Source organism: Mytilus trossulus, chromosome 3 (assembly GCF_036588685.1).
Source record: "Mytilus trossulus isolate FHL-02 chromosome 3, PNRI_Mtr1.1.1.hap1, whole genome shotgun sequence".
NCBI lineage: Eukaryota > Metazoa > Mollusca > Bivalvia > Mytilida > Mytilidae > Mytilus > Mytilus trossulus.
The window spans coordinates 51,397,998-51,407,792 of record NC_086375.1 but is presented as its reverse complement, the minus strand read 5'-3'; the positions used below and the strand labels follow the sequence as shown (position 1 = coordinate 51,407,792).

At 31.6% G+C, this 9,795-nt stretch overlaps 1 protein-coding gene across 1 annotated transcript; it reads left to right on the top strand.

Annotated features, from left to right (window-relative positions):
• The first annotated feature begins 4,702 nt into the window (after nt 1-4,702).
• LOC134710865 (tetratricopeptide repeat protein 27-like) lies at nt 4,703-9,443 on the top strand. Its single transcript, XM_063571276.1, has 3 exons — nt 4,703-4,870; nt 7,763-7,943; nt 9,254-9,443. Exons 1-3 carry the CDS (start codon nt 4,777-4,779, stop codon nt 9,441-9,443), a joined length of 465 nt encoding a protein of 154 aa, XP_063427346.1. The 5' UTR covers nt 4,703-4,776.
• Nucleotides 9,444-9,795: the final 352 nt, after the last annotated feature.

Genomic DNA, 9,795 nt, shown 5'->3' with positions numbered 1-9,795 from the left:
TTTATCCACAGAAATTTTTATAAAATATTTTTTTGCTAAAAATGACTCAAATCTGTAAATGTAGCAAAATATAGATTTTTCTTCTAATATATTTTGAAGATGCAAACTATGTCATTTAAAAAATATATCACATTTTAATTTTCCCACCATTGCTCATACAGAAGGAAATATGTTCACTCAAATTATCTTCCTTTTTTATTTAATAGAAAGAGGGATCAAATTTTATCAGCAATGGTCTTAGCTATTAGAACATTTTGTTTAAAGGAAAATAAAAGAAGCAGGTTGATCCCATGAAAATATGACACTTTTTGAATGCAATATAGAAGAATGTTAGTTTTACTATCAGACTGACAAAATATTTCTTTACCAAAATTATCATGTAATAAAAGTTTTCTTTTTTAACGACATTCAAATTTAAATAAGAATATGTCACTATTTGTCCAATACACTATAAAGTGCATATGAGTGTATATATGTCTCTACATCCAAAGATCTATATATGTAATCCAAAAATTTAGAATGTGGGTAATATGATTTCATGTTGTGATTTAAAATTTTCTTCATGGTAAAGAATAATATTTGTACACATGTACAAACAAAGTTTGCTTCCTCCAATGTTATGATTGATATACAACACATATTAACAAATTGACACTATAAAAATAGGGAGATGTCACATAATTGCCAATGATACAACTATCCAACAGAGTCAAAATGATGGTGATATAAGCAACTTTGACTCATCATATATATATATATGACCTTTAACAATGAGCAAAACTTATACCTTAAAATCAGTTATAAAAAGCCTTGACATGACACATCTGAACAATTCAAATTAGAAAACCAACTGCTGGATTTATGACCAAAACATATTTTATTGGATTTTTGGGTTGCTGTCTTGTTTAGATCAATTTGAAGTAGTACTCTCCAAGCGATACTGATAGGCAAGAATGGTGCTAAAAATCAATTTTAATATATATGGAAAAATTAGCTCCGAATAATACAATTAAATAATGATGGTAAACAAAGTTATTGGTTGAAAAAATGATGCTACAAAGTATTTTGTTATGATTTTCTAGGATTAAACACTATTTCGTAAAAAGAAAAAGGAATAATTTATGTTAAAAAAAATATGATTGAATGTTAGACACTGTTTAATATGACTTTTTGTGTCTTTTTTACTTCAGTATTTATTTCTGTATTATTTATTATGTTACATATAAGTTAATGTTGGTTTTATGTAAAGCCAATTAAAAGATTTAACCTACTAATGTATTTATAATTGGCCATAATACACTAATGGTTATAATGTCCTATTAAGATACAGTGAATATGAGATGTGAGGTATATATATGTCAATGAGAACCCTACACACAAAATTTGGCATTTAGATATGGTTTAATGGTTTTCAACATAATACACAAGATGGTGCTAATGTATACAATATGTCATGCTGTATAGGTTAGAAAAGTTGTGAATGAATTTAACAAAAAACATCATTGGTCTTTCAAAAACACTTACATGACTTAATTCTCTAAAAATAAAAATACCATATAATCAGCTATATAATGCCCTGTAGTTTTGAATAGAGGTTAGATCAAAGTAATTACCTGTTAGAAAAATTCTGTTATGTCAGATAAAGAATCTAAGACCAAAAATGATTTAGACATTCTTGGCCTTCATTATACTAATGAAATTTTACTAGTTGATGAATAATGTTTTTAACATCATACAAAGTTCCATACTAAATCCTTGATTCTCTGGAGAAAAAAAATCATAAAAAAAACATATCATCCCAATTTTTAGCTCACCTGGCCTAAAAGGCCAAGTGAGCTTTTCTCATCACTTGGCGTCCGGCGTCTGTCATCCGGCTTTGTCGTTAACTTTTACAAAAATCTTCTCCTCTGAAAGTTGAAACTACTGGGCCAAATTTTACCAAACATAGCCAGAATCATTATTAGGCTATCTAGTTTAAAAATTGTGGTTTGTGACTGGGCAAACCAACCAAGATGGCCGCTACGGCTAAAAATAGAAAATAGGGGTAAAATGCAGTTTTTGGCTTATAACTCAAAAAACAAAGCATTTAGAGCAAATCTGACTATGGGTTAATTGTTTAACTGGTCAAGATCTATCTGCCCTGAAATTTTTAGATGAATGGAACAACTCGTTATTAGGTTGTTGCCCCTAAATTGGTAATTTTAAGGAAATTTTGCTGTTTTAAGTTATTATCTTGAATATTATTATAGATAAAGATAAGCTGTAAACAGCAATAATGTACAGCAATTTAAGACTAAAAAATAAGTCAAAATGACCAAAATGGTCAATTGACCCCCTGAGAAGTAATGGTCCTTTATAATCAATTTTTAACAATTTTTATAAAATTTGTAAATTTTTACTAACATTTTCCACTGAAACTACACGGACAAGTTCATTATAGATAGAGATAATTGTAAGCAGCAAGAATGTTCAGTATAGTAAGATGTTCAAACACATCACAATCACCAAAACACAATTTTGTCATGAACTGTCTGCTTCCTTTGTTTAATTTAAATATACCAAGGTGAGCGACACGCTCTTTAGAGCCTCTAGTTTTAAAAAGCAGACTTGGAATCTGGTATGAATGTTTTACACTGTGTAATATGACTATCAATTTTGCCTAAATACAGGAGAGAGGATAATCATGAACTTTAAAGGAAATAAGATAACATGTATGCAAACAAAAATAAGAAGATAAACAGACAACCCACATACTGTAGAAGCAGAAATTTTCATGGAAAGAATATATCCATGAAATTAAAAACCACACGAAAATTTAACACTTATATAATATCACTTCCATTTATTGAAATCCACAAAATTAAATCCCCATGAAATCTTATAAAGACACAAAAACAAAAATTTTTAACCCCACTAAAATCAGTGTTTCTACTGTACCGGTATATGAATTAAAAGAACACTACACTGTAAGCTGTAGATTGAGAAACTTATATAAAAGAAGATGTGGTATGATTGCCAATGAGACAACTCTCCACAAGAGACCAAATGACACAGAAATTAACAACGTAAGGTCATTGTATGTCCTTTAACAATGAGCAAAGCCAACTCACATAGTCAGCTATAAAAGGCTCAGAAATGACAATGTAAAACAATTCAAACCAGGAAACTAAAGGTGTAATTTAGATACAAAAATGAACAATAACAAATATGAAACACATAAACAAACATCAACCACTAAATTACAGGCTCCTGACTTGGGACAGGCACATTCATACAGAATGTGGTGGGGTTAAATATGTTAGCGGGATCCCAAACCCTCTCCCTAACCTGTTACCAAAAACTGGATGGTGAACTTGTGTCATCTGGAACCATAACTATATATATATATTAACATTCCATGAGCAGGTTAATGTCTGATAAAAAGTCACATTAGGTGATGACATACCAGGAAATTAGGATTGGATACAAAAAGTGGATAATTCTGGGATTCAAATGTTCCATACTGTTCAACCAAATCATGATGGTGTCTAAAATTTTTGAAGAGATGAACTTGATTGTACCATGAATAATCCTTTGTATAACAATTTCAATAGATGAATGGACCCTCTATTTAGGAAATCGTGAAAGGTAAAACTAGCCCATGAATATATAGCTTTCTGTGTTCATATGCAGCTGTTGTTGGAATATTGCTTTTTAAAGGTTAAAGTTAACATTTGACACAACTAAATTTCTAATTTTTGTCTACATATGAAGACTGTTTGTGACATCTTTACACTGAATTCATCAGAGTGTACTTCTTCATTCTTCAGTTTGGGAAAAAATTGATATGTTTTCAGTTGGTTTTGACTTTGATTGGTACTTATTGTCTTATGTCTTTGTGTGTGTTATTTTGCGCTTTGTATTAATCTAATAAGTCAAGCCTTTTCCAACTGTTTTTTACTGCTGTTTTCTTATGAATTGATGTTGCACTTTTATACAAGGTTGGATGCTGTATTTCAGTGGTTGTTGTTAGGTGCTATCTATTACAAGGAGCAACCATTTAACTTCAAGTGGGATATGGTTTTCTGTCTAAGTCAGACAAAATATCAAGCAATTATTTAAAATTTTACAAAATAATTTGGTACTGGGAAAATCTGGATTTAGATTTTTTTTTGTCACCGCTTATTTACCACAAAAAATGTTTCATCAACAATAGGGATCAGAATATTTTTTTAGGAAAAAAAACTATGTTTTGCTAATTGTTAAAGGCCCATATGTGTCTTTTAATCATTGGAGATTGTTGAATATTATAAATTCAGATGTGGATCCATAAATTTGAAAAAAAGAGGGGAAGGGTGGGCAAAGTGCTCTAGGGATACATTACCAGTGGGTCTTGTAAAAAGTCTTTTCAGGAATTTTTTTTCTTGTTGATCATTTATATTTACTGTTTCATCTGATCCACCACCGAAGAAATTCAAATGATTGTCCCTAAACAACAGCAAAAGAATGCCCTCATATAAAAAATTAACAAACCATAACGAAGCAATTTGTGTTATAAATAATTTTTTTAAAAACACATGAAAAAGGAAAAGAAAAGACAACAACAGCACAGAACCAAATTTATCATGAGAATAATAGAAACAATAGAGATAAAGGAAAAATAGAAAAATCGGAAATATACACATAGTTGTTCCGTATTCGAGATGACACTTAAAAATTCCAATATGTCAGCTCCCATTCATTTTCACATGTAAAAAAATCTTTTGGTTCGCAGCACGTCTGTCTTTATATTCAATCATGGAAAGAAAACAGACGATGTGTACTGAGTTTGAAAATGATATCTTATCAAATAATGAGCCGAAAAACGTCGAAGAATTAACAGATTTTGACGGTAATCTAGATTTGCAATGACAGTAATATTTGTTTATTTTCTGTATTGACTATTGTATGAAATTATGCATCGTAGTAACCAATAAAGGTTTTAATACAACAGGGTTTAAGACCATAACTCTTTTAGAGCAAAAAAATAACACTCAACCAAGAGCAAGAACCCCCCCCCCCCCCCACCGCCTAAGTCTCCCTCTTTACCTGTAAGATACATGTAAGATCGTTGTGAAAGGATCCTATCCTCTTTAGCCCACCATATTTTGGTACACTTTCAAAAACTGATGCAATCATCAATCCTGCATGATTTGGTGCATTATTTCACACAATTAAAAAGTTATAGAAAACTATTTGTGTCCTCATCAATTTTTTAACTGATACATGACTGACTCCTAGTGACGGTCTATACTAATTTTAAAGGCTTCCACAGTTTTAGATGAAATAACTTCAACTGGTATGTTATTCCAATCATTAATAATATGTTGTGAGAAATGTCTTAATTAAAAAGAAGTGTTAACACCTACGTTTTGCTAATATCCAATTATGCCCACAGGTATTTGTACTGATGACAGTAAGACTTGCATAGATATATCTTCGATTCCTTTTAATATTTTGAATGCTTGTATTATATCACCTCTTCGCCTTCTATGAGTTAGGGAAGGAAGTTTAAGTGCTTTTAATCTATCTTCATACATTGTCATAGCTTAAATGTCGTATATCAGGAATTAATTTAATTGCTCTCATCTGCACTTTTTCTACAGCAATAATATCTTTCTTTAAATTGGGATACCAGATAGTATTTCCATATTCCACATGTGGTCGTACCAAGGCAACACATAGTCTTTAAAATGTATATTGATCTTTAAAGTTAAAAGTTGGTTAATCAGCCCAAGTATACTATTGGCTTTTTTTATTTTACCTGATATATGTTGTGAAAACTTGAGATAATTTTGAAAAATAATTCCAAGATCCTTTTCTTGTCCATCTTTAGTGATATCAATATTGTTCATGGCATAAATTGGACCAATTGTAGAGTGCATCTAGATCATTCTGTAAGACATCAGATTTAGAAGTAGGTGCATAAATTTTGGTATCGTCTGCGAATTTTTTTACTGTAGACTTCACAACATCTGGTAAATCATTTATGAATACAATAAAAAGAACAGGTCCTAGTACACTGCCTTGGGGCACTCCACTAATTACATTTTGCCATTCAGATTTTTCCCCTTTCACCGCAACTTGTTGTCGACGTTCAGATAAAAAGTCAGTTATCCATTATTATATAGATCCATGAATACAGTTTCTTTAATAATCTTCTATGTGGCACTTTATCGAAAGCTTTGGCAAAATTGAGATATAATGTGTCCCAGGATATATAATTATCCATATATAATGACCAGTCTTACATGACATCAAGTAATTGTAATATACATGATCTTCCAGAGCGAAAACCAAACTGTGAGTCTGATAACAAATTATTGGTTATTAAATGATCAATTATTTCCTTCCATATAACCTTTTCCAAAGTTTTGCAAACAATTGAAGTTAGACTGACAGGTCTGTAATTTCCCGCATCCAGTTTAATACCTTTATTCTTAAAAAGTGGGGTAACTGAGAATTTACTCTAGCATCTTTCCATTCTTTGGGAATTTTTCCAGTGTCATGGACTTTTGAAATATCAAAGTCAAAGGTTTTGAAAATGTATTTGCCATACGCTTTACTATTAACGGATGAATATTAACTGGACCCATAGACTTGCTTCCATTTAATAAAAGTAGATATTTTTCAACTGTGTCTTGATTGATCACAAAGTGTTCTAAAGATGATTCAAAATTTCTCTCTTCAATATTATTTGGATTTTCAGCAGTAAATACACTGGTAAAAAAGTCATTTAATACAGTCGCTTTTTCCTTGTCGGAAGTAGTTAAGTTCCCATTTGGTTTCATGAGGTTTGATACTGCTGATTTTGATTTCACTTTACTTTTGACATATGTCCAAAATGTTTTTCGGCTCAGTTTTAGCTTTTGATGCCACTAACTTCTCATATTCCTGTTTTGCTTTTCAATCCGTTCTCATTTGTCCTGTTTCTAGCAACTTTATAAAAATCAAAATCTACTGCTCGTCTAGTAGCCAAGTATCTTGACCATGCCTTTAGTTTGCGTTTTATATTGCTCAGACAATCAAATGTTAGTCATAATGGTTTAGGTTGACAACCCCGTTTAGGATTAGTTTTTGGTACATACGTTTCTACACATTTTTTTATATTTTTCAGAAAATATTTTCCACATCTCGCTTATGTCCTTATCTTCAAAAGAACTATCCCAATCAAAACTGCTAAAGTCTTCTTTGGTATCCTTCAATGGGGATCTTTCAACACTCAGTTTCTAGTCTGTTCAGCTGAATGGGGAAGATCCTTTTAAATGGGAACTATCCCCATTTATAGATAAAATAACCCAAATGGGATATCAATTTACAGTTTACAATTGTAATAAGAGGGTGGGACATTGAGAGTTCTAACCTAGTCATAATAATTATGACATCTGGCAAAGGTCCTATTTTAAAGTTTGAACCCAGCCAGTTCAAACTAAAGACTTGAAACTAGAATTAACTGCTAATCCACTAAAAATGGGACATCAAGGAGTTAGAGCTGATCTGCTCTTTAATAGTCAGAATACTGTGTCTGGGTAAGGTAACATGTCTTCCTGCGGATACTGATATCTGACAGAGTTAATTGTTATGTCTTGTGAACAATTTGTTTATAAATTTATAATGCAATTCAAGTTGCCAGAAATGTGGCCTTATTTATTCTTTTTGTTTTATACTAACTCGTCATGCATGAACAAATGATCTGAAAAAATAACCTTTAAATTAATTGTTTTTGGTATCAAATCTACTTCAGGTGTAACCGATTCTGACCGAGACTTTTTAAGATATTTCCAACAATCCAGATTTGACAGTGTGTTAAACAGTGAAGTTTCAAGACAAGTTCTTAATGTGAATACAAACAACAGAGAAAGAATAGATCTATTGTTACAGGATAATATCCCACAGTTTATAGAAAATGGTGATAGGATACTGAGGTTTGTATTAAAAAAAAAAGATGAGGTATGATTGTCAATGAGAAAACTCTCCGCAAGAGACCAAATGACACAGAAATTAAAAACTATAGGTCACTGTACAACCTTCAACAATGAGCAAAGCCAATACCACATAGTCAGCTATTAAAGGCCCTGTAATGGCAATGTAAAACAATTCAAATAATAAAACCAAGGATTTGTATAGTTAGACAACTATACAAATCCTTGAAAAAACTAACCCCTAATTTATATACAAAAATATAACGAAAAACCAAAATGTACCACATAAACAAAAGACTACCACTGAATTACAGGCTCCTGACTTGGGACAGGCACATTCATACAGAATGTGGTCGGGTTAAACATGTTAGCAGTATTCCAACCCTCCCCTAACCTTGGACAGTGCTTTAACAGTACAACATAAGAATGAACTATAAAAATCAGTTGAAAAAGGCTTAACTCATCAATTGGATACAAATACAAATACTACTTAGAGTGGAGGTGGCTGGGTACTTGTATATCCTAACAACAAAAAGATAGATCTGAGAGTACTCATAGTTACTGACAGCTAGTTCAAAGCCACAAATAACTGATAAAAAAATCATGCATCTAACAGGACTCACGCTACCAGGCGCCTTGGGCAAAGAAGTCGCTTTCCCCACCGTCACTTCGCTTTCCCTGACCCCCAAAAACGAAAACAAGTCGCCCTGTTCTGTTGTCGTTTCCATCATTGGACATTTTCAATTTTTACCAAGTTGATGAAACATCAATTTTTTATTGATAATTAAAGAAATTCAGACATAAACGATTCATTACCGTAAGAAAAGAGGTTGAAGCATTGTAATTGCATTGTGTAGCAGGTTATTTGATAAAAATACAACTTTTTATCACTTCGTGCATTTACGCAAGTTTCATGTGCTTGTTACTCAAAAATTTACATCAACCTAAATTTCGGCGGCAAAATAAGTTTGTTTCATTTAAACGTGATAAATGTTGCTTGTTTTGTATTTGGATTATTATAATATCCACAGTGAGCTGATCATTAGGACAAAAATGAAAATGATTCTTTTGAAGCGAATTAATCTACTGCAGTCTGCACCAAAAACTTTTTCAACTACTAGTCCGAAGACAAATATTCTGACATTTTTCTTATTGGTCCAAACAAAATTTTGCAAAAACTCACTAGTCCGAATCAAATTTTACTAGTCTGGGGCATCGGACTAGTGGCTAACCGTGCAGACTGTCTAGTATGAATTTGATTACTGATTTTATATACAAAGTACATGTATAAAAATGATTATATTAACTTCCAGAGAGCTAGAGCTGTTAGGGATAGCAGTAGCATGCTTACAGACATTTGTACAGAATAATTGGTTAGGTCCAATCAACACAACAGACACATATGAATGGTTGTCCTCTAATATAAAAGAGAAACGAAAGGTAAAATATAATGTTAGAATGACCTTGTCATCTTATATCAAAGAGAAACGAAAGGTAAAATAAAATGTTAGAATGACCTTGTCATCTTATATCAAAGAGAAATGAAAGGTAAAATATAATGCTAGAATGACCTTGTCATCTAATATCAAAGAGAAACGAAAGGTAAAATATAATGCTAGAATGACCTTGTCATCTTATATCAAAGAGAAACGAAAGGTAAAATATAATGTTAGAATGACCTTGTCATCTTATATCAAAAAGAAACGAAAGGTAAAATATAATGTTAGAATGACCTTGTCATCTTATATCAAAGAGAAACGAAAGGTTAAATATAATGTTAGAATGACCTTGTCATCTTATATCAAAGAGAAACGAAAGGTAAAATATAATGCTAGAATGACCTTGTCATCTAATA

What these genes read in the sequence shown, in the direction of transcription:
- LOC134710865 (XM_063571276.1), top strand. Translation starts at nt 4,777, where the DNA reads ATGGAAAGAAAACAGACGATGTGTACTGAGTTTGAAAATGATATCTTA. An exon ending in AGAATTAACAGATTTTGACG is followed by an intron (nt 4,871 to 7,762) that starts GTAATCTAGATT and finishes AATCTACTTCAG; the next exon opens with GTGTAACCGATTCTGACCGA. An exon ending in AATGGTGATAGGATACTGAG is followed by an intron (nt 7,944 to 9,253) that starts GTTTGTATTAAA and finishes ATTAACTTCCAG; the next exon opens with AGAGCTAGAGCTGTTAGGGA.